This window comes from Schistocerca gregaria, chromosome 6, assembly GCF_023897955.1.
Source record: "Schistocerca gregaria isolate iqSchGreg1 chromosome 6, iqSchGreg1.2, whole genome shotgun sequence".
NCBI lineage: Eukaryota > Metazoa > Arthropoda > Insecta > Orthoptera > Acrididae > Schistocerca > Schistocerca gregaria.
Window position 1 is genome coordinate 188,967,229 of NC_064925.1, and position 26,509 is coordinate 188,993,737.

The following is a 26,509-nucleotide window of genomic DNA, read 5'->3' on the forward strand; positions in this document are numbered from 1 at the left end:
AAAGAAGCATCAACATTAAGATTAAAAAATGTAAAAACAGTTGTCTTCCACGCAAAATGGGTAACTCAGCAGCAGCAGCAGCAGCAGCAGCAGCAGTACATGCACTGGGACCAGGGAACTACCAAACTTTATTCTCTGATACATTAGTTTTGTCAGGGTCCAAACTTTGCTATGGTGTACAGAATAACTATAGACATCCAAAAGCAGAAAAACTTCAAGAGAACAGTGCAACTTTGAGATCTGTACCAACAGTCGAATGACATCACTAATGGCCATTGCGTAGTTCCATATAAACAGTTTGGTTTGCTGAGCTACTTGAGTTTGAATAGTGACATATAATGTCTTTATAGTCTCTGAGGGTGTCTCCAGCATTAGGAGACGAATCACGAAGCACAGAAACGTGTCTTAGGTCACAGCCAAATGTCCATACAACAACCAACAATAACCAACGAAAAAAGAAAATACTAAAATTGTTGTGGAGAAATATAATGGTACATTACAACCCAAATTACAAAAACAAAGTAAAAATAAATCTCACATTAGGATACAAGAAAAGAATCAGATCAGGTGCAAAGCCTCAAATAATCTAAACTAATGAATCTTAAGCTTTCAGAAAAAAGATTCCTTCATTATGAAACAGGGAGAAGACAGGAATAAAGCAATATCAGCAAGCTGGGTGAGTAAGCAAGCCAGTCGAACATGGTGCACATAAGACACCATGATGAAAATGTTTGCATTGTTATATGATCTAGTTATCCCTTTTCCAACAAACTGAATGATTAAGACTTATCTTCCATTGTTCCAGGTTCTACAAGGCTAATTTACTCCTCCTGTTTTTCTTAAATTAAGTCAGTAATTTAATTTTTCATTGTGTATTTTGCCTTGAACATCTCTATTAACAAATGTTATGAGTGCTATATCAATCCTTCTACTACAGTCTGATGAACAGAGACGAGTTGATTCACAAATGTTGTTTGTGAATGTCACCATTTTTTCCTTCTGTAATGCAACACAACACATTCTGATACTGACTTCTGACTATACAGCTAACACTCTCTCCTCACTATAAAGCAGTTTCATTCATTTTCAACACACATAGGAGTAATATGCTGCAAAAATGTATATAGTTACCGGACACAGGGAACAGAAAACTGAAATATGTTGCTGATATGAAATGAATAGAGTTGCTGAAGCTGTTTGGTGATCAAATGTTGTAGAAGACTCATCTATTCGCTGTACTGTGCACTGCCTTGTTATCTACAAACATCTGACACTACACAACAGATATCAGTTGTCTCCACATGATACCATACAGCAAATATGCTAAGCATTCATAGCTTTTACTGTGGCATATTTAACCTAGGTAAATACAACTAGTTTACTGACACCCAACAATAATTAATTATTAATGGAGGACCTAACAGCTGTTTCTTTTTGTTCGCATATTTCAGAATTTGCCCCTTCATAATTAGGTCTATGGAATATAATGAACTGGAAAGTGAAATAGTTTTATGCACCTCAAAACATGTTTCCCCACAGAAAGAGAGAACTGCATTCCACCAAGTACTTAATATAGTATGACTTTTTAACAACTGGGATATTTAAACAGGATTGCATTCACTGTAAGCTTGAGAGCTCATGCATCAAAGTTGCTGACCAGAATAATATACAGCAGAATGGAATAGAAAATTGAGAATTACAGAAGATCAGTTTGCTTTCCAGGAAAGGTAAAGAAAGCAGAGAGGCAGTTATGGTGTCATGCTTCATAATGGAAGAAAAACAGAAATATAACAACACTTTCACAACATTTGTCAAGTTAGGAAAAGCGTTTGATGTGTAAAGTGATGTTTGAAATCCACTGAAAAATAGATGTACATTATAAGGAAAGACATCTAATACAAAATCTGTACAGAGTCCATAGGCAACAGTAAGAATGGAAGCCTTAAAGAGAAATGTTTGTATTAAGAAGGGCATAAGATAAGCATGTAGTCTTTTTCTTCTATTGCTCAACCTGTACACGGAAAAAGCAGATAGAATAAAAGAAAGGTTCAGAAACAGGATCAAAATGCACGGTGAAAAGGATATCAATGAAGATTTACTACTGAGCTATGTGAAGCAGAGCAAGAATTACAAGATCTGTAGAATAATTGACTCACTGGTTGATTTGGTGGAGGGGACCAAACAGCAAGGTCATCAGTCCCACAGGGTTAGGGAAGCATGGGAAAGGAAATCGGCTGTGCCCTTTCAAAGGAGCTATTCCGACATTTGCCTGAATCAATTTAAAGAAATCACGGAAAACCAAATCAGAATGGCCGGACATGCATGTGAACTGTCATCCTCCCGAAAGTGAGCCCTGTTGAATGAGATTAATAGCCTGCTGAGCAGAGAACACGTCGGTATCGACGATGCCTGTTGCATTGGTTCTGAGGCGATTCTTAGGTTGTACAGGCAGCTGGCAAAAGTGGTGAAGACTGCTGGCCTCGCCCACGGGGTCCTAGCAGAGATCACAATTTGCAGCATCGTTCTCAGAGTTGCCCGCAGTTCTTTGTTTTGGAGTCGAGTAGAGGGTCTCAACCAAAGGCTTTGTCGACCTTGTGATGGTCCTGGCTGCAGATTTATGGACTTGCGTTCTCTTGAAGTGATTTGTAGGGCTCCCCTTGATAGGTCAGGTAGCAGAGCACTTGAGGAATGCACATGAGGGTTTTTTGGCAAGATGGTAGTTTGAAGTGCTTTGATGAACACTTGCCAATTGATTTACAGCAAGAGAAGTCAAATGGCATTCAGAATAAAGACACTTCGACTGTCACAATTTCATCAATAAACTGTCAAAGTATTTTTAATAATGTTCCTGATTATACTGCCCTCCAGGAAAGTTCTTTCACTCAAATTCTAATTATTCTCGGGACAGAGCTGGCTGAAACCTGAAATGGAAAGCACTGAGATATTTAGCGAATCATGCAATGTATATCAGAAAGACAGATTAAAGGGCATAGGAGGGTGAGTTATCTTTGCAGTTGACAAAAATATTCTCTCTATTGAGGTCAAAATTGAGTGTGACAGTGGAATTGCCTGGTCACGTATAACAAGTGTAGGTGAAACTAAATTAATTGTTGGATGTTTTTACCGGCCACCTGATTCCACTTGGCAATTCTAGAGGAATTCAGAGAAAGTCTATGGTCAATAGCACGTAAATACTCAGATCATGCAATACTAGTTGGAGGCGACTTTAACTTACCGAGTATAGACTGGGGTATCTTTGGATACATTGTGGTCGTCGGAAGGGGTGGGGAGTACAGGCAGACAGTAATGTGAATACTTTTTAACAGTTTTTCTGAAAGTTGTCTGGAGCAGCTAGCTCAGCAGCCCACACGCAATGAAAATATCTTACACTTGAAGCTACAAATGGACTGGACCTTATCGACAATGTCAGAACAGAAACGGAGATCAGGGATCATGATATCATTACATCAAATATGATTATAAAAGTTAATAAATCAGTCAAGAAGGCTAGGAGAGTATTTCTGCTAGATAGAGCAGTTCTTAAAATCTTACTTACACAGTCAATTTGCATCACTTGGATGTAGAGGAATTATGGGCAAAGTTTAAGCGGATTGTAAATCATGGTCTGGAGAGTACAAATTCGTCATTCTGTGAAATGATGTATGTGTGAAGCATACAACTACTGCTGTCAAAATTGGCAAACGATCTGACAGACAAGGTGAAAAACTTCTGGTCATATGAAAAAATCAGTAAGCAGGTCATCTAAGGCTTCCATTCAGTCCCTGGTTGATCAGTCTGGAATGGCTGTTGAAGATAGCAAAACGAAAGCCAAAGTTTTAAATTTTTCGTTCAAGAAATCATTCACGCAGGAGAACCGTACAAACATACCGTCATTTGACCATCAGACAGACTCCATATGAATGACACAGAAATAAGCTACCTGGCATAGACCAACAACGTAAAGATTTGAAAACAAATAAATCACCAGGTCCAGATAGAACCTCAGTTTGATTTTACAGAGTACTCTACAGCATTGGCCCCTTACCTAGCCTGCATTTATCATGCATCTCTCACCCAGCATGAAATTCCAAGCAACTGGAAAAAAAACGCAGGTGACTCAAAGTATATAAGAAAGGTAAAAGAACGGACCTGCAAAATTACAAACCAATATCCCTAACTTCTGTTTCCGCAAAATCCTTGAACACAGTCTCAGTTCAAATATAATAAACTTTCTTGAGTCTTAAGAGGCTTATGTCCACTAATCAGCATGCTTTACAAACTCAGTTTGCCATTTTCTCAAATGATATACTGAGAACTACGGATGAAGGGCAACAGGAGGGCAACAGGCAGATTCCGTATTTCTAGATTTCCTGAAAGCATTTGACAAGATGCCCCATTGAAGGCTGTTAACGAAGGTATTAGCATACGGAATAAGTTCAAAGATTTGCAAGTGGCTCAACAACTTCTTAAATAATAGAACCCAGTATATTGTCCTCGATGGCAAGTGTTAACGAAGGTATTAGCATACGGAATAAGTTCAAAGATTTGCAAGTGGCTCAACAACTTCTTAAATAATAGAACCCAGTATATTGTCCTCGATGGCAAGTGTTCATCAGAGACGAGGGTAACATCAGGAGTGTTCCAGGGACGTTTGGTAGGACCACTGTTGTTCTCCATATACATAGATGATTTAGTGGACAGGGTAGGCAGCAGTCTGCAGTTATTTGCTGATGATGCCATGGTGTACCGTAAGGTGTTGAAGTTAAGTACTAATGTTCCGGATCTGTACCAGGTCGAATTGAAGGAAGAGATCAAAGCAATTTAAAGGAGTGCTTCTAGATTTGTTACTGTTTGGTTCAAACAAAATGTAAGCATTACGGAGATGCTTCGGAAACTCAAATGGGAATCAGTGGAGGGAAGGCAGCGTTCCTTTCAAGAAATACTACTGAGAAAATTTAGAGAACCGGCATTTGAAGTTGACTGCTGAACGATTCTGCTGCCGCCAACATACATTGCGTGTAAGGACCAGAAACATAAGATACGAGAAATTAGGCCTCATATGGAGGCATGTTCATAGTCATCTATCACTCACTCTATTTGCGAGTGGAACAGGAAAGGAAATGACGAGTAATGGGACGGTGTACCCTCCATCACACACTGTACGGTGGGTTGCAGAGTATTCACATAGATGGTCTCCTAAACAGTACTAGCATCATTGCTAGAAGTTTCTGATTTAATATCAGTTGCCTAAAAAACAAAAATTATTGTCAATAGCAATTAGAGAATAGTGATTATCAACTTGGGCAGCAACACACTTCAGAGATGGCAAAATTAAATACTTAGGATGCTCGTTGACGAAAAATTGAAATCATGATTAAGAGGTGAAAAAAAGAATTGGTACCACACAAGGACCACATCAAAAACTCAAATATCCTAAATGTAATCATGATCCTCAGCTTTCCTGCACATATGTCAATTGCAAAGTATTGTGTGTTTATCAACACTGCTGTGACCTTGTATAAATAAAACTGTATTCATGAACAGGATGAAAGCACTTAGAATGTGGAGGTACTGCTGCACGCTAAAGATTGAATGGGCAGATCGTGTGACCAATGCTGATGTCAAGAGCATACCAAGTGTCCATAGGCTCTCAAAAATGTGGAGAGCAATATGTATGAGGCCAGTTCAAAAACTATCAAAACTTTAGTTGACAGAAATACATTTATTGATAAGGAACTACATAACCCTAATGCCTCTCAAGTACTCTCTTTGGTGATGCACACACTTCTCCCACCACTGCCACCATTGCCACCATTGTTGGAAGCATCTGTGGAATGCTGGCATGGCACTGATGGCCAGGAGTCCCCCCCCCCCCTCCCCTCCACCTGGAGAAGCTCGGCTATACTGCTTGGCAGTCAAGACGTGCTGACCACTCAGACAAGAAGACGGACGTTGTGGCTAATCAGGTTCCCTGACATGACTCCGTGTGATTTTTGGCTATTTTCCATGCTGAAAATGCCCTCTGAAAGTTACAGGATTTGACTTAAGAGAAGACATCATACGTAATGAGATAGCCCAGTTTATTATTATTCCAAAAGACATATTCCACAGATGTTTCCAATAATGGTGGCAGTGGTGGGAGAAGTGTGCGCATCACCAAAGAGAGTACTTTGAGGGCAAAAAAGGGTTACGTAGTGGAAGATTTATCAAAAGGAGTACTTTGAGGGCAATTAGGGTTATTTAGTTCCTTATCAACAAATTTATTTCTGCCAACCAAAGGTTCGATACTTTTTGAACTCACATTGTACACACTGTTCTCAGCATTTATGTGAGCCTATGGGCACTTCTCTTTCACCTATGTTATGACTTTTGTTGTTAGTTTGAGTTTCATATCTGCAGACCATGGCTATCTGGAATCACTAAATCCATGCACTTATTATTAACTGATTCACTAGTAGCATGCATAATGAGCTGCTGCTTGATATTTAGTATAATTTTATAGTGTATGTTTGTGTTTTACATGTTTCTACGCTGTACGTGAGTGGTTTTTATTTATTTTCTAATAACTTACCAACAATTAATCTTCTCAAGTTTTAACCATAGGTAATGTATGTAATAACATATATTGATTACCTTTGAGTTGTGATCCTTCTTTCTTGTTACATTGGTGACTTTTGAAAGTGAGAGCTGAACTCTCAAAACTATTTAAATCCTTAATAAATGGTGGGTCTTTGGAGATAATTTATACCAAGTTTCAAAATTTAATCAGCCAGGTGATGCATCCCCAATTTCATCATCATAAAGAAAGGCGCTCCAATGAAATACATGTTTACTTCACTGAATAGATGAGGTTGTTACGCAGTCTTCTCATGCAGAAATTAGTTGTAAACATATTACAAATTACTAAATGAAAAGTAATGTAAACTTAACATGTAAATAAATAGTAAAATGATGGAAATAATACATTTAAACCATGTAATTCAGCTTGATATTTATATGCCAATGCAAAAGTTACTTATAGAAGGAGGCATGGAATGTCGCTGAAAACCATGATTAATAATGCAACATGCCAATGATCTTGAAAAGTCTGTGGTGTCCTCAATTTACTTCTGCCACCTGTTGCGACACACTTTTCCTCACAGAACAGTAAAGAAGGATATGTAATGAAAGTTTATTTTTCAGTTTGCACTTATAAAGAACTTTGTACTAACTTCTGTGGCAGTATTTCACTCGCTAAGAATCATCATCAAGCACTAATAAGCGTTCACAGTATCTCTGTGTCAATAACCATTACATCACACTCCTCACAAAACACTGAATTTCAGTGAAACTTATCTCCCACACGGCACATTTCACCAAGAAGTTCATAATTAAGTTACACATCTACTATAACAATAAAAGTTCACATCTTATTTCATATACAACAGTTTTCATAAAATTTTCCAGATAGCTGCATCTATAAATTTCATACAACAAACTATCTTGAGATCACTAAAGGTACACTTCACAGCCTCAGTTTCAGTTTACTGGAATTTTACTGGGGATCCCAAATACTTTTCATTGCTCCATCACTTAATTCTTCCACAGGAAGTACTTTCAATGTTTTCAGTGTTTCGAGATAAAACGTCAGTTCAGAAGTCACAATTCTGTAAGGAAGCAAAGAATAATATTTATAATTCAATATATAAACTAGTTGCACTGAGTTTCAACACTTTGAAGTTAAGTTAAAAATAAGTCAGTTTAAAAGCTTTGAACATTGCCAAACATTAGTGAAAACAATATATTGCCAAGATGAGCATTTAAATAGCAAAATAAATCAACTCTCTACATGGGAATATGTAAATAAATAAGACAGATTCCATTCTAAATTCTACTTTTTATATTCTGTCTGCAGCATCACTGTTTTCTGATTACCTGCTACAATGCTTGTAATAGAACGTCAAGATCCTCAAACTAAGCCTACACATAATTCTCTGAAGACAAAGAATACTAATATAGATAAATTTTAAACTAATGGCATCATCTACTAACTTGTTCGATGTTAGTACACTATTACAAACATTGTGTTGGAACAAAAATTTATCTATAATTTACGAATCTGCAAGTTCTTAATTTATTATATTTGTTCAGAAAAATGCTGAACCAAATGTAAGTAACAAGTCACACAAATCCACATGAATATTCAATTACTGAAACACATCCTGTTTTTTTCTCATCACCCACCTGCCCCTGTAACCATTCACAATCCGCCAGTGTGTTTACCGGAGAGGTAATAATACTGTAAAAAGAAAGAGAGTTCACACAAAAGTTAGGCAATTTTCCGTGTAACTACATACCGAATGTCTATGTGCCAGAAGTTGATCAGCTATTTTTTCACATTTCTGTTTGCTGCTTTCATTCTGGAATTTTTCCTCTCATATAATTCTGTATCTAACTGAGCTATTCTTGTGAAGATTGCATTAATTATAATGTTACTTCAAGTGAAAGTATCCAATTTTTGTCTCTATATGACTCATGCCTGTGAGTGGTTACATCTGACCCTTGCGAGAAGCAGCGCAAAACACACCACCTCCTACTCAAACTACGAATGCCGCTACTGCTTCCATTACTTGCTACATGGGTCATATATACGTTCAAGATCCACGTGCAAAACCTGCAGCATGCATCCACCCAGCACATCATATTCTAAACCTATCAACAGTACACCTTTCTACAGTCTAGTATGTACAACCCCAGTTGTCAGTTGCACCATGACCCCCACAAAATTTTTATTGCAGTTTTGTCTTGCTAGGGTTTTACATTCAGTACTCAGTCATTCCAGCCAGCTACACGTGCCGCTAAATGCATACTGAATTGACACACCGAAGTCAAAGATGTTCCATAGTCCAGCATACTCAACTGGACCTCCTACAGGGCATATGGCTTTATGCCATGTGTCTCTTTGTCCCTGTCTCAGTCTTTTTCCATTATTCCCTGGCTGCTCTGTAATACTGCTGTTCTTCCTAACATCTTTTACTTTTTGCCCATCTGCCCTGTTGTCTGTACAAGTCGTATATGCGATATTCCTCCTGGAAAATCCTCTGCAACCTGTATTGGCAATAACGACCAAACTTTTTCTCAAATTTTGTCACTTTCATTCATGCTGACAATCCAATTCTTCCACTCCGCCCAGATGACACCCGAGTTGTCCTGCACACATTATTCCACCAGAGACAGGACAAATTCTTCTGCAACTACTACACTGATTTTTTGTGCTAGCTTGACCAAAAAGGTGTTCATCAACAGACATGGGCTAACTGTTGCCAAGGAAAAGTTTGCTCTGGCTCTGCATTCCTATACTTTTCTTGTGCAAAACCTCTCTTCCAATAACCCCAGCCTCTCCCCTCAACTTAATATACCTATGTTGTCTGAGAAAGTACTCTGATAAAGAATGCAAGTTCAGAAACTGAGTTAGTATATTCATGTGCCTATTTACAGCACAGTGACTCTAATGTATGGTAAAGCAGGGTGGCTACTCAAACTTGGTGAGAGAGGAAAAAAAAAGGAACAATGTGACAAGGAAGAAGCTCCTGATAAATTAATTGTGTGTGTGGGGGGGGGGGGACTAGCATATTACATAACATGATCTTTCTTTCCTCTCAGGTGAACTGTATAACACCCACAAGCACTAGTTTAGCCATAGTTTTTTAACATCAGTAATTTATGTAGAATAATAATCATATGATTAACACACTTTGAAATATTAAACATTTTAAAATTTATGATTTATAACACTCAATAAAATTCAATTTCAATGCTATGTTGAAAACACAGAATTCCCTGAAATTCTCTGAGGTTTCCCTGATCATTCAAGACAAAATGTAATTCCCTAAGAATTCCAGGTTTTCCAGGAGAATTGCCACCCTAGATAAGAGGTTGTTTCCAGTCACTAGATTACTGGAAATCCTAAGCATAATCATCCCCTTGATTTATTTCTAGAGTTTGTGGCAAGAAATTCAAAGGAGAGGCATCATAGTGTAATATCCCAGCTCCCAAGACTGTGCTAGCATGTTGTTGTTGAGGACTTCAGTCCTGAGACTGGTTTGATGCAGCTCTCCATGCTACTCTATCCTGTGCAAGCTTCTTCGTCTCCCAGTATCTGAATCTGCTTATTGTAGTCATCTCTTGGTCTCCCTCTATGATTTTTACCCTCCACGCTGCCCTCCAATACTAAATTGGTGACCTCTTGATGCCTCAGATCATGTCCTACCAACCGATCCCTTCTTTGGGTCAAGTTGTGCCACAAACTTCTCTTCTCCCCAATCCGATTCAATACTTCCTCATTAGTTATGTGATCTACCCATCTAATCTTCAGCATTCTTCTGTAGCACCACATTTCGAAAGCTTCTATTTTGTTCTTGTCCAAACTATTTATCGTCCATGTTTCACTTCCATACATGGCTACACTCCATACAAATACTTTCAGAAACGACTTCCTGACACTTCTAATCCAATTCCCTCAGCATCACCCGACGTAATTCCACTACATTCCATTATCCTCGTTTTGCTTTTGTTGATGTTCATCTTATATCCTCCTTTCAAGACACTATCCATTCCGTTCAACTGCTCTTCCAAGTCCTTTGCTGTCTCTGTCATCGGCGAACCTCAAATTTTTTATTTCTTCTCCATGGATTTTAATACCTACTCCAAATTTTTCTTTTGTTTCCTTCACTGCTTGCTCAATATACAGATTGAATAACATCAGGGAGAGACTACAACCTGTCTCACTCCCTTCCCAACCACTGCCTCCCTTTCATGTCCCTTGACTCTAATAACTATGTTTTATTTAACATCTGTCTAGGAATCCAATCAGCTAGTGGGTTCAATGAACACACTATTGTTCTAATACTAAATTCTGAAATATGATTATGTACCACATTCCATCTGCAAGACAGATGCCTTTACTCTTTGAACTGTAGTTGCTCCTTGGAGAGTTAAATCTAACGCAAAAAGCAGAGAGATGATAAACTGTTACACTATGTGACTGACAACAGACATGTGGAAACTATGCGAGATCACGTGCTTGGCGTACGCAATCAGCTCATCACCTCCAAATGTGTAGGTGTCCGCACACCTGCCGCTTGGAACACCGCACACCTGCCACTTGGAACACTGCTTCACACTTATTCCTTGCCGTGGTGTGGACACTTGGTGAATTCTATGATTTAGCAATTAATTATTCTGTTATTGATATTAACTAGTTGTTGTTCTACTGTTGAAAGAAATACATGTTCATGTTCTCTCTCCTATTCGAATTTATTGCACAGATTAGCTGAAAACACCATATGTCAGCTTAAAGCAGTGAATTGTTGAATGCAATAACTGCCGTCCATAGTCCACATGCTGAGCATGTCAAATAAGCTGCGGCCTCTTATCCCTACAAGATTAACAACACTGATGACCTTGAAGTGATCGTGGTCAGGAATACAGATTACAAGAGAAGATATTGTGTCGCACAGCAGAAACATGATGGATAATGATCCATCTGTTACTTTGAGACTGGCAGTATGACTTCCACCATTTTGGCTAAACAACTCCATGCTCCGGTTTGAGCCAATTGTGGCAAATTTCAGTGTTCCAGAATAATGATAGATTCTGGCAAATTTGCACTAGTGGTTAGTCAGCTTGATCAAAGATATGCAGCCGAGGTGCACGATGATATAACAGCACCACTGGAGAGAGATGCCTACCTGAAACTGAAAGCTGAACTTTTACATCAAGTATCCACCTATCAGGAAGAGAGGATAGAACAGGGGCTCACTCAGGACAATTTAGGTGACATATAGCCTTCACAATACCTTCGCCACCTACGATGCAAGGTTGACGCACGCACCATCCCTGAACTGCTAGTAACCACAATATACAGCAGCAGACTGCCAGCACAAGTCAAGGCCATAATCACACTCAAACTGAAAAGCCTCCAGACAATGTGGCCAATTTGACCGACTGGATACAGGATGCCATTGTACCTACACCTTGTTCCGAACTGACAGTAAAGTGCAGCAGTACACTGATGGGCCTCAAATCAGACTGCGAGTGGACAAAAAAAAAAATCGCACACTGGAACAACAACTGAATGATGGACTGTTGAACAAAGTTGACACCCTAAGCAATCAATTGAATTAAGTTCTCACTGACCTCCACGTTAAAGGTAGATTAAAATGGAGATCGTGGAATCTTCCTGCATCTAACGCTCCTTGTTGCGATGACTCATAAGCAGTTTACATATGCTGTTACCATCAGCAGTTCGGCAACCAAGTACATAAGTGTAATCTGCTGTGAGAATACATCAACTTTAAGTGCCAGGCAGAAAACGATGCATCTAATTGTTTATCTGCACACCTGTTTATGACCAACTACAAGAAGGGGTGCAAATTTTTGGTCGACACAGGGTTGGAATTGAGTATTTTCCCAAGAGACAAACTGTGTAAGTGCCACCCAGCCATTAACTTCAGATTATCGGTGGCTAATAACTCCGCCATCCAGACGTACAGCATGGAACATCAGGGGCTATATGTGGTATTGTGACATGGAATTTTGTCATCATGGACGTGGCAGAGCTGATAATTGGGATGAATCTCCTAGCACATTACCACCTGCTCCAAGACGTTGCCAACAACCACTTGCTGGACACTGTCACGAGATGGTCTATGGCTCAGTTCCGACACCATGCGGTCAGCAGCAACACCACAGTCATCCAGGTTGCAGAGGAAGAGTACACAAAACTACTTGACCAGTTCCCATTGCTCAGAAAGATTCCCAGGGTCCCACAACAAGTATGCCATAATACTGTCCATTATATCAACACCATGGAATGTTCCCCGGTGTCACGTAGACCCATTCAGCTGGCCCCAGACAAATACACTACTGCGAAAGTGGAATTTGATGCCACACTGGCTGAAGGAATCATTCATCAGTCCATGAGGGCACATTCGTCACCCCTCCACCTTGTATCCAAGAAGAATAGTGTGTGGCGCCCATGCTGTGATTACCATGCTGACTGCTTGTCATTGAGTTGAAGCTGTCACCAAAACTGTTGACCTCCTATGTCTGTCCAATATGCAACAATGTGATCATGAGCTCCGCGACCCACTCAAAGATACTGAGGCACACCGTCAACTCAAATACATAAACATGTCGGGAACAAATGTGCAATTATACTGTGACATCACCACTGGAAAGTCCGCCCCTAGTAGCTGAGTGGTCAGCATGACAAACTGTCAATCCTAAGAGCCCGGGTTCGATTCCCGGCTGGGTCGGAGGTTTTCTCCGCTCAGGGACTGGGTATTGCGGTGTCCTAATCATCATTTCATCCCCATCAACGTGCAAGTCGCCGAAGTGGTATCAAATCTAAATACTTGCAGCAGGTGAGCGGTTTACTCAACAGGTGGCCCTCGTCACACACACCACTGGAAAGACTCACCCATATGTGCCAGCAGAGCTTCGCAAGTGCATTTTTCATAGTCTTCATGACCTGTGTCACCCAGGAATCATGGCAACCTCTAAACTTGTCTCTGGCTGTTACACATGGCCGGCCTGGACTACAGATGGATTGCCAGAAGTGGGCTCGGGCATGTCTAGGCTCCCGACATAGTACAGTTTAGTGCCATGTCCATGTGCCCATCAGAAAGTTTCCACAGACAACTGAGAAATTTGTATGTGTTCACACTGACATCATGGGATCCTTGCAGCCATCAGACGATCAACACTATTTGCTAACCATCAGAGACAAATTTAGGTGTTGGCCAGAATTGATCCCAGTGAACAACACCTCCACAGATATTCTGACAGTGGTGTTCATGTCTCAGAGGACTGTGTGTTAACAGTTGTCTACTACACATTACTAACGACCGAGGATGCCAGTTCAAGTTGGAGCTATTTGCACATCTCAGCAAGTTTTGTGGCGCAAGCCACCATTTTACCACAAGCTACCAACCAGCCAATAACAGTATGGTGGAGGAATGGCACAGACGTCTTAAGATGGTGCTCGTGTTATGTCTTGAAGTGAGCTGCAGGCTTACCATTTGTCCTACTTGCCCTGCACACAGTGAATAAGTCAGATCTTGATGTGGCACTGGCAGAAATGGTATATGGCAAGACACTGAGGCTGCCAGGGGAGTTTATCGATATACACGCCTCAACAGGAAAGTTTCACATTTGCTAGATTTCATGGCACAGCTGAGGGAGCACATCTGGCAAATCTGACCCAGGCCAGCATCATGCTCACAACCAATATTTGTGCACAAGGAGTTGCCCAACAGTATTCATGCCATGCTCCGTAGAGATGGCGTCAGACCAGCACAAATGCCTCCTCATACCAGCCCCCATCATGTTCTGACCTGTCACGACAAGATGTTGGCTATTTTGATCACTGGCAAACAGCACCCTGTTTCCATCGATGGTGTAAAGCCTGAATTTCTTTCAGAATACTCAATCACTATTACTCAGCCATATCACCCGCCTCCATTGTGGTCTAAAAATGATCACCCACCCCCATCTCTCTCTGCAGTGCCACAGTCAGTATGCCCAGCACGTTCTGGTCATCCACGTACATTTTCCTTCAAGCTTCTGACATGGCGCTGAGCCTGTTGGATGTTGAAAATAACTCCGCTTCTCTGCGGTGGGCTAGTGTGCCAACTAGATGAGATTATGCGCTGGGTATTCACAATCAGCTGATTGTCACCGAATTCACATAGCTCGCTTGCCTGCTGCTTGGGGCACTGCCACGTGCTTATTCCTTGCATTGGTGCAGACGCTCGGTAAATTCTGTGATTTAGCAATTACTAATTACCGTATTTACTCTAATCTTAGCCGCACTTGAATCTAAGCCCCACCTGAAAAATGAGACTCGAAATCATGGGGGAGAGGGGGGGGGGGGGGGGAATCCTGGATCTAAGCCGCACCTGAAATTTGAGACTCGAAATTCAAGGGGAGGGAGACATTTTAGACCACACCTCCAAATCGAAACAAAGTTGGTTCATTGTAACATGAGACACAATTGAGGTCGAATGGCTGAAGATACAGCTACAGTAGTTTGGTGCGAGTCGTAACCTTAACAGTTAAGCTTTACCAAGTAGCCATTGTTATGTCAGGCGCTCCGTCCGTATTTATACGGGTACCCTTCCTTTTTCGCGTCTGGTTCGAATCGATTGCTTATTTTGCTTTGATCTGATAAGTGCCATTATCTTCGTTATAGGTATTTAGGTCGCTCTAAGCTGAAAATGCATTATTGTACTGTGTCATGTATTGTTTGTCGCATTCTGATAATGAGTGTTTACGGTCTGTCGCCGCTCGCGGCATATCTTGCTTTTGTGCACTCTACCGCTGCTTAAAAAAAAACAATGTATTAAGCTTTTCAGTGTGGTTTTCAGGATGCAAATTTTCTTGTTGTACCCATACTCTATCATCTCATGTTTGGATTTTTATTACGGCATAATGCCATACATGGCAGAAGATGTAAATGCGCACTTGAAATTCAGCAAACAGTTGAAAGTAAATAACATTGTAGCTGACTGCTTGTCATTGAGTTGAAGCCATCACCAAAACTGTTGACCTCCTACGTCTGTCCAATGTGCAACAATGTGATCATGAGCTCCACGACCCACTCGAAGGTACTGAGGCACACCTTCAACTCAAATACGTAAACATGTCAGGAACAAATGTGGAATGAAAACTTCATTTCAAATACATTGACTGACTCTGCAGAAAAGATTCATAAAAACCAAATTTCTTTAGCAAACCAACATAGATAACTTTATTGTTATGGAAGGAAATTAATGCTTGACTGCCAACAATGTGGAAATAACATAAAATCAGAAAGATGAAACTAATAATATAATTTAGCCTTCCATAATTATGTGAAGGTATTTTAATTCACTGATAGCTCCTGGCCACAGAAAACCATTTGTTTTCATCTGACATGAGATTGTAAACAAAGGCAGGAAAATAACTAAACATAATGACAGGTCACATGGAGACAACCCACCTCCCCATTACAACTCTGAGTGCTTTGTGCATGCACAAATCTAGCAGCTATGGGTAGCATCTGGCTGCTTGTTGCTTCTGCTGACACTTCAAGTAGCCAGAAGAAGGAGAAGGTACAGTCCATACGTGACTTAACAGCACAAGTGCAAGAGCCTGCTGGCAACTGCTCGAAGGAACCTAATATAACCAGTTGTGACGTCACACTCATCAAAAGCAGTTTGCTATGAAGTATTGCATAATCTTCACCCTAAAGCCTTTGACACATTTTACTGTTGGCAGATGCTTGTGCGTGCACTGTGTTTCAGTTTTGGAAATGGCACATTTCCTTTACAACTTACATTTTATTTGGTTTTTTTCCTCTCATTTACGTTTTATTGCTACAGCATTATTCTACAGTAGTGGGATACAGTAAAATTCTTTGCTACAGTATTAGTTCTTAGCAGTCAAAATTAGAAAAATTTAACTGAAAACTAAGACAATGAAAAATTCCTGGAATTCTAAAAAAATTCCTGGGTTTTTCTCAGTTTTCTCCTGGATGAAAAAATTCCCACATTCTTCCCAGGTTTCCCAGCTGTCCCAGGGTGTATACACCGTGTGTTAGCTGAAAGGTTGAAACCAATCAAAATACGCAGCTTCTTGGCAGGTGAATATGGTGAAAGTGGTCCGAGTCAAAACAAAAGTGTACGAGAGTGCAGGTAAGTTCAGACAGGTGTAACAAGCACTAAATATTTTCCACACTAAGAACATTCTTTCTGTGCAGTCACGGAGAACAATAATGTGAGAGATGAAAATTGATATCAGAAAATATGCATATTACGATGAATGATATTGTAGCAACAATGAATGTGTGCAAGAAGACCTGAAGTTTGTCTCCTGGCCCACCCACCATATTCCCCGGACATGGCACCTTCAGATTATAAGAATTTCAGCCCAGTGAAAGATGCTCTTAGTCGCTCAAGGTTCACTGAAGATGTACTGTTTCTTATTGAACGACAGCTTCATAAAGTAGAGATAGCATGCTTCTCCAAAAATGAAATTTGTGTTTAGGTTAAATATTCTTATTGTTACATATTCTTCTGTGCTATGAAATTAAATATTCTTTTTGTTACATATTTTCTGTGTTATGATACAACAGAATACGTCTTAACATACCCGTGTTGAGGACCACCATTGTTGACAACGTTCAGTTTCATTAACTGTTCTCTCAGACGTGACTTGAAGAGAGAGTTAACAGTTCGGTATATATACTGAACTTGAGCTTCCGGCAGCACTGTTGCTACAGCTTCATGAAGTTTTGTTAGGTGCCTGTCATGAAAAGGCAGAAACAGAAGATGTAATGCTTTGCAACATGCAAGTATTAACACTAAGCAACAAATATAAAAAAAAATTAATTTTAAAAAGTTGTATGTAATGGAGAAAGAACAAAATGATCATGCGTAGCTAACATATTGATAATATTGAGAGGTAACTTGAATTGAATTGTTTTCTCTTCATCTCATGACGTACATTTGCAATCTATTTGGTATGAGTACAGGAGACATGTCAAAAATTTATAAAACAATTACAATGATTTTTACATTAATAAATAATAGCACTATAATAAATAACAACACTATAAGGATAACACATTGTACCCAGCTCAAATTTCCAGTTTGACCCGTATGAATTCATCCACTGAGTAATAACACTTCAGTGTCAGTACCTCATATAGCTTTCTTTTAAGTGAACCTAAATTCATCTGCATCTACTTGTTCCCTTTTAATTTATTACAAATTTTCATTTCCATGTATTGAGGTCCCTGGGCATACAGTCTAAGGCGGTGGGTGGGAGCATAAAATTTACTTTGTTTCTGGTATCATGTCAATGGACTAAATGGTTTCCCTCAAATAATTCTTGTCTTGTGTACAAAAATATAATAATCTCATATGTATAATGATGGCAGAGTTAATATTTTAAGTTTCCTAAATAATGGTTGACATGGTTCTTTGCAATTTGCAGTGCACATATTTCGTATGGTTTTTTTCTATATTTTTAGTATCCGCATTATGTTTGTTGAGTTACCCCAAAAAAAATACCATACCTAATAATGGATTTGAAGTAGCTTGTGTATGCTACTTTTCATGTGTCCATGTCAGTTGCAGTTGACAATATTTGCACTGCAAATGCAAAGCTGCTCAGTTTGCTTGCCAGGTATTCAATATGTGCCTGCCAGCTCAAGTTTTTATCTACTTTTAAACTTAAGAACTTGACTGAGTCAACTTTCTTCTATACCTTGATGAACAATAGACCATGGGCAGGTACTAAATTTAGGCGCTATAAAATCTGTTATAAAAACATGCAAATATGTCACTTTCAGTCCATCCAAAAATAAACTTCCTTACTCCACAATCAAAAATAGTTGTGGTAGGTCAGGGCTGTGTCAATCATAAATGAGTGTCCGTAATAACAACATTAATAAAAATAACAACTATCTTTACAAGTACCTCATAAACATAATTCAAACTGTAATAGCAAGTCTTATTTAAACTGGTATTCAAGTAGCCAGGCAACAGAAAAACAATGACAGATTTCATTTCATTTCAAGTGAGGCAGGAGGGATGACTAGAGTGTAATGTCCAATTGATGATGAAGTCACAAGTGATGGAGTACAATGGCAGCTTGAACAAGGACAGAGGAGAAAATCAGCTATGGCCTCTTCTAGGGAACCATACCACCATTTGCTTCATGTGATTTGGGGGAACCTATGGGGAAAAATAAATTGGGAACGCTGCATAGTCTTGCCACTATTTATTGCATGAAAGGATTTACCATATCACTTAATGAGGATAGCAGACATTAAAAAATATTAATGGTATCAGTAAATTAAAAGTCTGTATGTACAATGAGAGGCAAAAAGATTGCCCAGCCCAAATAATTTAGAGCCCAAGAACAGAGAACTGTGTAAGCCCAAGTTCAGAAGTGCCAGTGTCCACAACTCTAAAAGTCTGTGGAGCTTCACCTTGATGTTCACATTGTCAAACAGAAGCAATATAATAGCTAAGATACAGTATAAGTCGAGATTCATTGCAATTTAACTCATAATATCATTTCTTTTGAAAATCATTATTACAGCATGTAGAAACGGTTGAAATATAAGAACTCAACGTCAATAGAATTACTCTAACGATGAGCGTTTCACATCTGTTTCAACGGCTGAGTAGATAAGCTGTGGTTTATAAACACAACAGACAAGCATTAAAATCACACTGGAGTCAACTGTCATTTTTTTTTAAATAGATCTGTGCAGGTAATATTTTAAACCTTAATTTGTTACAAATTGTGGACTTGTAGGCTTTTCCAGGTTCCATATTCTTTCAAACGATTTCTTTTTTATAATAGTCTAATCTTTAAACAAACTGACAAGTTGGTTGTAGTAAAAATATTGAAAATGGATGTATTTATTTGCAACTACTTTGACTGCCACCACGTGTGTGTACAGTTGTCAGCTAAGAAGATCGTTCTCAGCTAACTGAAATATTTTTGTTAAGTCCTTACATGCGGTTTACATGAGTGAGTGGCTGTGCCCTACAGTATCTGTTGTTTCAGTTTAGTATTCATTCTTCGATTATGGTAGCTCCTTGGTAGTGTCGTCTTACTGAAATGGTAGCTGTAGTATGTGTCAGATCGAATCTCAACGCATCCTTTTTTTTTATCACTTCACAAATGTTTTGTGCTTTATTTAATTTTTGTTACTAAATTATATTTTCTGTTTTTCAGTGTGCTGTTCAGCAAATAATTAATTATTGTTTGTGAATTTGGTGTCTAAAGTTAATCTTCCTCAGAAGGTTATATTTATCTCACCTCCCACAACAACAAAAGTAATCTTCCTTGGAGGGTGATATTCACCTGACTTCCCATAAAAATACAAATAATATAGTAGTAAGTAGATTTGTCATTTGAAATTGATATTGTTAGCCTGTTAACTATGTAGGCCTCTTATAGAAAAAATTAATTTCATAAAATGACTAGTAGGCTATGTATAGCTTCAGTATTTTGCCCATATACCACTGGCATCAAGAACAGCTTGGATCCTTCGAGGCATAGAATTGACAAGTCTACGGAAAAAGTCCTCACCCATGTTAACTCTCTCTCATGAAGAATGAACCACGTGCCAGAGCATTCACAGTTCCCAGAGGGTCTTGCCAATTGTCTGGCAGAATCTTCTTACGCTGAGTCTGCACGTACTCTATGGGATTGAGATCAGATGACTATGGACCCATGGTGAGAACTGAATAATATTCTCCCTATTTTGAAACCAGTTCTGAATCCTAGTGCCAGTGTGTGATGGATGATTATCATATTAGTTATCAAACAATGGAAAATCCAGGAAGGACTGTACCAATATTATAAAAGATACTTGCCACTCAACATATAGCGGACATGCCGTGCCACAGACAGGCACAACAAAGAAACTATCGCAATATAAGCCTTCGGGCAACAAGACCTTTGTCAAAAGTAGATCCCTTGTTTTCAAAGAAAGCAATCACTTGCTCACAAACATTCACATCAGCCATTTTGAAGCAGACCTAATATGCCAATTAGTTGATACCTTTCTCTTAGCTGCAAACTACTGACACACATGGTGGCACTCTAAGCAATTACAAATAAATATATCCATTTTCAATATTGTTACAATGATAATTTGTAGTGAATTTTAAAATATTACCCACAAAAGTTTAATTTAAAAAATTATACTAATTTTTGAGAACATTTTTTGTTAAGAACAGTGGTTTTTCTTAGTACTTTAAAATGAACATAAACAATCTCAACCACCTTGACTCAAGTTAGATTCGAACACTCATCCTTTATGTTCGTAAAATGTCACTTACCCACTCAACCACTGAAACAGATGTGAAAAGCTCATTGTTGCAGTAATTCTACCATCGTGGAGTTCTTAAATTCAAATGTTTCTACGTGCTTAAATAATGATTTTCAAAAGAAATGATATGGAATGTTGATATATGGGGTATCTGAACTATTATATTGCTTCTATTTGATGATATAAGCACCAAGCTTAAGCTCCACAGACCGCTAGAGTTGTGATCAATGGCACTTCTGAACTTGGGCAGGCACAATGCTCAGTTCTTGGACTCTAAATTATTTTTGGCTGGCTTTCTTTTTGGCTTTCGCTGTATATGAAACATTCAGCATTTTCCGTTTCCTATGGAACAAAATACAACTTAATTAGTTATCTTCAGAAGGCAAAATGTGTAATACTGCTGAAAGACACAAAGTAAAGCTGACCAGCATCCTATCTTCCACAAGTATTAGTTACTTCTTCAGAGAGGATACAGGGATAAGTAGCAAAAGATTATAACGGAATGGCAGGTCACTCTGACTCTGCATCTGTAATAAAGACCAAGGGTAGACAAAGGTCTACTTTTAATTTATTAGTTTTCTCATATAATTTCCCTTTAATGCATTCAACATGGTTACAGGTACAAAAAGGTAAAGATGGAAATGAGTTAAGTATCTACCTTGATATGTTTCTGAAGGGCTGAGATGGAACAGGAGGTCTCACCTCCCACTGGCCTAACTGTGCAGTTATTAGATTCCCGACAATTGAGAGAACCTTTTCCTCAATCTCCTGAACATGGCTCAGTACATCTTTCTCCACTGTATCGAGAATCCCCACGCCAGTAGCGGCTCCACGGAACGGCATGACATGTTGCGTCAGCTGCTGCTGCTGTTGTTGTTGCTGCTGCAGCAAATCTGTATCAAAGAAAATGCACAATAATAAAGTAATAACCTGTATGCACTTATGTCTATTAACATATTATTACTAAGTCTTTCCCGCAATAAGCACCTGCAAGTCCTGCCATTTGGAGAAATAGGTATGTTAAGGTACGGTTACACTGACAGTAAGTTTGAAACATTCTCCAACAATACTATTTGCAGCTCTTCCAGTACTATCGATGGTCGTAGCATGTTGCAAACATAAAAACAGTGTTCGATGGCTTTATTGATCAAAGGAACACTGCTTCTAGCATGGTACAACTAAATGTTGCTATGTGGTGCCAGTGTTTGTTTATACTTCACAAACCACAGGAACTATTTGAGGTATAAGTGTTGACTACCTTGGTCTCAGAAGTGTGGGACAGCGACTGGTCGATGAAATGTAATAATACTGTAGTATCAGGCATTATGACATACTCATGAAGTTCAGATTTCTAAAACACATACAAATGATCGTGCTTATTCTTATACATGTTTGAGTGGTACTTTTGTTATTCATATGACAGACCTGTAGATGATGACCTCAGAACAGTAATAAAATAACATCATATCACTGTAATAAAATAATATCATAACAACAGCTGTTGGTAAAGTATTATAAATTCTATTTGATATATCGTTGGGTTTGACATTTGGAATAAATATGCAATACTTTGATAGGAATCTCCTGTTAGCAAAAGCAGAAGTGTGAGAGCAGGTCTTTCTTTCACGAGAACTGCTTTGCTGAAATTTGTCTCCCTCTGAAACAACTGGCTCTATAGTATTCATTAGAATTTCTAAATCAGACAGCCACGTCCTAGTGCTGTCAAGAGGACAAGAACCGTCTTCCAAATTCAACTCACACATAATGTCATTTCCGTCACATCTTCTATAGTACCAGTAAACCCCCAAATCTTTAAGGAATCAAACTCCAATCCATAAAACAGCTTCAACCAATATGTTAAATATTTGAAATTTAGCATGTAAGTGAGAAAAAGTTTAGAAAAGATTTGAAATTATGTATAAGGTTCGTTGAAAGGCACTAAGTGCTCTCATTCATGCAATGACAACTACATCTTTCCCTTTGTTTACTTATCTTGTTGAGTAATATTAATGCAGCACCACATATCATTAATTCTTCCTCTTCACTTTTCATATCATAGTTCTTAATGTGAATACAAAATGTGAAAGTTTCCTGCCAGTTCAGTGTAGCATACTATGTGAATACACATATAAAAATGTTTGTCAATAATGTACATAGGAATGTGAACAATGAACATTGTTGTCAACATGTTGCTGACTGGTGGAACAACATTGCAAACAGATACATGTTTTTAAAATCAGTGTAAGTGCAACTTAATGGATAGCAAGCAGTGTCTCGCTTTGATACTTGTTAAAGAGACTTTTTTCATCAATATGAGTGGAGTTTGGTTTCCAGCACATGCTAACTTTGCTACATGCCCTAGAAGCCAGCTGGAAGAAACTGCCTTCTCATGTCTGTGCACACATCTGACAACATTTGTACGTTTTCAAACTTTTCCACTGTGTTAACATTCAGAATTGTCTGAAAAGCATCTAATAAATCACACTGAATAGTAAAATTATGATCTCTCTTAAATTTCATCTGTTCTAGTGATTGTAGGTTTCTGTTGAACTCTGCACTACAGACTGAAAATTCATTAGAAAGGTGTGCTAGATGATACTAGGAATGTAACTGAGCAGCCAACGGATTCCCCTTGTCCGTTATTAATGTTCCAGTTTCAAAACACTGCTCAGCACTATGAGAGTCACTTGTGCAACAATGTCATTCCAACCCTTCAACAGTGTGGATGTGTGAGTAGTATCATTTTCATGCAAGGTGGCACCCATCTGCACATTGCACAGCCAGTGAAGCAGTTGCTGCAGAGGCATTTCAGAAATGATGGAATTACCAGCTGTCATTTCCCTCCAGCCCACACAATTTTAATCTTATGACTTCTGGCTGTGGGGTTTTCTCCTGGCACAGCTTGGTGAGTAGATTTTTTTTTATCTATTGGATTAAATTTGGATTGTTATATGTATGTGATCATTTGTCAGATGTTTCCGTCAGGTGCAATATGTAAAACTTTTGCCTCCATCATTCAAGGGAGAAAGGGGAGGATGCCCTCTTCGTAGTTAACATCCACTCCCATTTTGGGTACAGTTTTTGGTTCACACAGTTACATGCTTTGGAGACATTATTTCATGACAGATGCCTGCAGCTGATCACGTACCTCTTTTCCTGAGAACTTCATGTTTTATTACGATTCAGTCATGTTTTCACTCTTACTCAAATTGCACCTATGAGATTAACTAAAAATATGTTGCAATATTTTACAATTTTTTTAGAATTATGTTGTCAAAGAAAATACCTTATCTCTCTAATCCTAGAGATATCAGAATGGTGCTCAAGGCAGTTTTTGATGTTGACTCTTAATGCAGTTGAAAATTTTAAAAACCTGCTCCCAAATTACAGGGGAGAATATAGTGATACTGAACAATTGCAGTTAATAATTTAGCACTCATATTAAATGTGATGTGAATTATGATGTAAAAGCAGGAATGTGATAACTGATGTGTTGATGCTATCTATTGATAATGTATGCGATATTAACACTGAACGGCTTCTAAGTAGCAACAGTCAGGTCTGCACATTGTGGTATAAATAATATTTACAATTAAGTGAGTTCGTAAAAAGCCCATCTTTTCCTGTGAGTAATGTACATATTATCATTGTTGTGGGAAATAGTAACAAGCTGATTAAGTATCAGGCATTTAAGTTTTACACTGATGGCAAAAATATGAGCAAAGTTTCCTGGCAGTTCAATCATTATCTGCTGGGTGTATTTTAGGGACACACAAAGACAGTGAAAAAAATGTAAAGCAGACTTTTCTGTGGGCATATTATATATTCAGAAGGGTAACAAGGAAAGAGAAGATACATTTAGAGGATACTTCAACAAGGCAGAGATGAGAGTTGTGTGCTTGATTTTACAATGTATATTTTAAATTTGAATACAAAGGGAACTGTGGCTCAGATAAGTGTTACTGATTGTGTTAGGAACAAAAAAGTACCAGTAAGGAAGAAAATCTTCAAGCAGTTTTTTGTTAAATTTGTAACAAAATTCAAGAGATATCTGATTTGTCGGAAGATAAGAGAGAATAAATAAATAAATGAAGCACATCTCGATTATCCCATTGTATTTTCTAAGAGGTCACGATTAATTAAACAGTGGACATGCAAACATTAGACTCTCCTTAGCATTTATTGTCCTGTACCATCAACATGGCATGAAGCTGTAGATCTTGAAATTAAATTAACACTGTGAAAGAATAGTACTGAAAGATCAGAAAGTGACTACTCCAACCTAATTCATCTGGTTAATAAACCAGAGAGACCTGTCAGTTTAATGTTGGTCACAAGAGCAGCCAACAAAAGTATTTTACTGTAAAGTGACTCAGCAGAAAGTTTAGAGGAATTACTGCAACATTTTGGAGACACCACATATCTTAGCAGCTCCGATTTGACAAGCAGTTTTTGGTACGTGAAGTTAGATGAAGAAAGCAAGAAATGTACTGCTTTTTCGTGCAAGGGGGAAATTTATCATCTTTTTCGTGCAAGGGGGAAATTTATCATTTTGAAATCATACCATATGGACTGAACATTTCTGTGGCTGCCTTCATGCACACTTTGGATGAAGTTTTATATGATCAATTACTGAAGAAGTTTGTCAACTAAGTTGATATTACATTAATTTGTTCTGAGCCATGGGAAGCACATCTACAGACTATTAATAAAGTTCTGAAAGCTTTCAAAAATTGGGAGTTAACTGTTAATTTGGAGAAGGAAAAAGAAATCAAGTTTTCAGGACATGTCAAGCAATCAAACGTCATCAGAACAAACGAATGCTGTCGGAAAATATGCTGTACCAAAGTGTTATAATCTGTGAAACTGTGAGCTGAAGTGTTAAGGCAGCTATGGGAGTGTTGCATGTGTTACAGCAATGTGCGGAAGTAATTTGAAGTTTATGTGCCATTTTTAATTGACAACAAGAAGATGCAGTGGTAAAGAGAACAAGAATAATTTTTTATGAATACCTACGAGTGGCATTTGAAAAGTCTGTGCAAAAATAAAAGCTGCTTACGTGTTTGGGGTAAGACTTTTTTATTTTTTCACATAGTCTCCTTTTAGACTTATTCACTTCATCCAACGCTCTTCTAATTTGTTGATCCCTTCCGAATAATAGGGATTGTCCAGGTCTGCAAAATATCTATTGGTTGATGCAACCACCACCTTGTTTGAATAAAATCTTTGTCCCACCAGCCATTTCTCAAATTGGGGAACAAATAGTCTGAGGGAGCCAAGTCTGGAGAACAGGGTGGATGTGAAATGAGTTGGAATCCTATTTCCATTAATTTTGTGACCACAACTACTGAGGTGTGTGCATTCTTTCCACAGATGCTATGAACTAAACATGACCTTTATACACACCGATGGTGCCATCTCTCGGACTTTACACGGACTTCTCAATAGCCCCTCGTATGCGGTTTTACAGCATAGAGACCGAACAGCTATTATACACGCACATTTCAGCACGCATTGTTTTGTCAGTGTAACTAACGTTGTTCAGTTTCATATTTGAGACATGCTTGAGTGGTGTCGTTGGATGCAGCCACTGCTGTTATGAGTGGTGCAATGTCATACTACGATACA

General features: G+C 38.6%; 1 protein-coding gene across 1 annotated transcript in view; it reads right to left on the reverse strand.

Annotated features, from left to right (window-relative positions):
- Positions 1-6,738: 6,738 nt before the first annotated feature.
- LOC126278062 (vacuolar protein sorting-associated protein 54-like) overlaps positions 6,739-26,509 on the reverse strand; it is a 135,588-nt gene continuing 115,817 nt past the window's right edge. The window contains exons 17-19 of the mRNA XM_049977883.1: positions 21,540-21,774; positions 17,176-17,328; positions 6,739-7,646 (exon numbers count right to left, since the gene is read on the reverse strand). Of these exons, the coding sequence (XP_049833840.1) occupies positions 7,535-7,646; positions 17,176-17,328; positions 21,540-21,774 (500 nt within the window). The 3' untranslated portion in view covers positions 6,739-7,534. The remainder of the gene's footprint in view (positions 7,647-17,175; positions 17,329-21,539; positions 21,775-26,509) is intronic.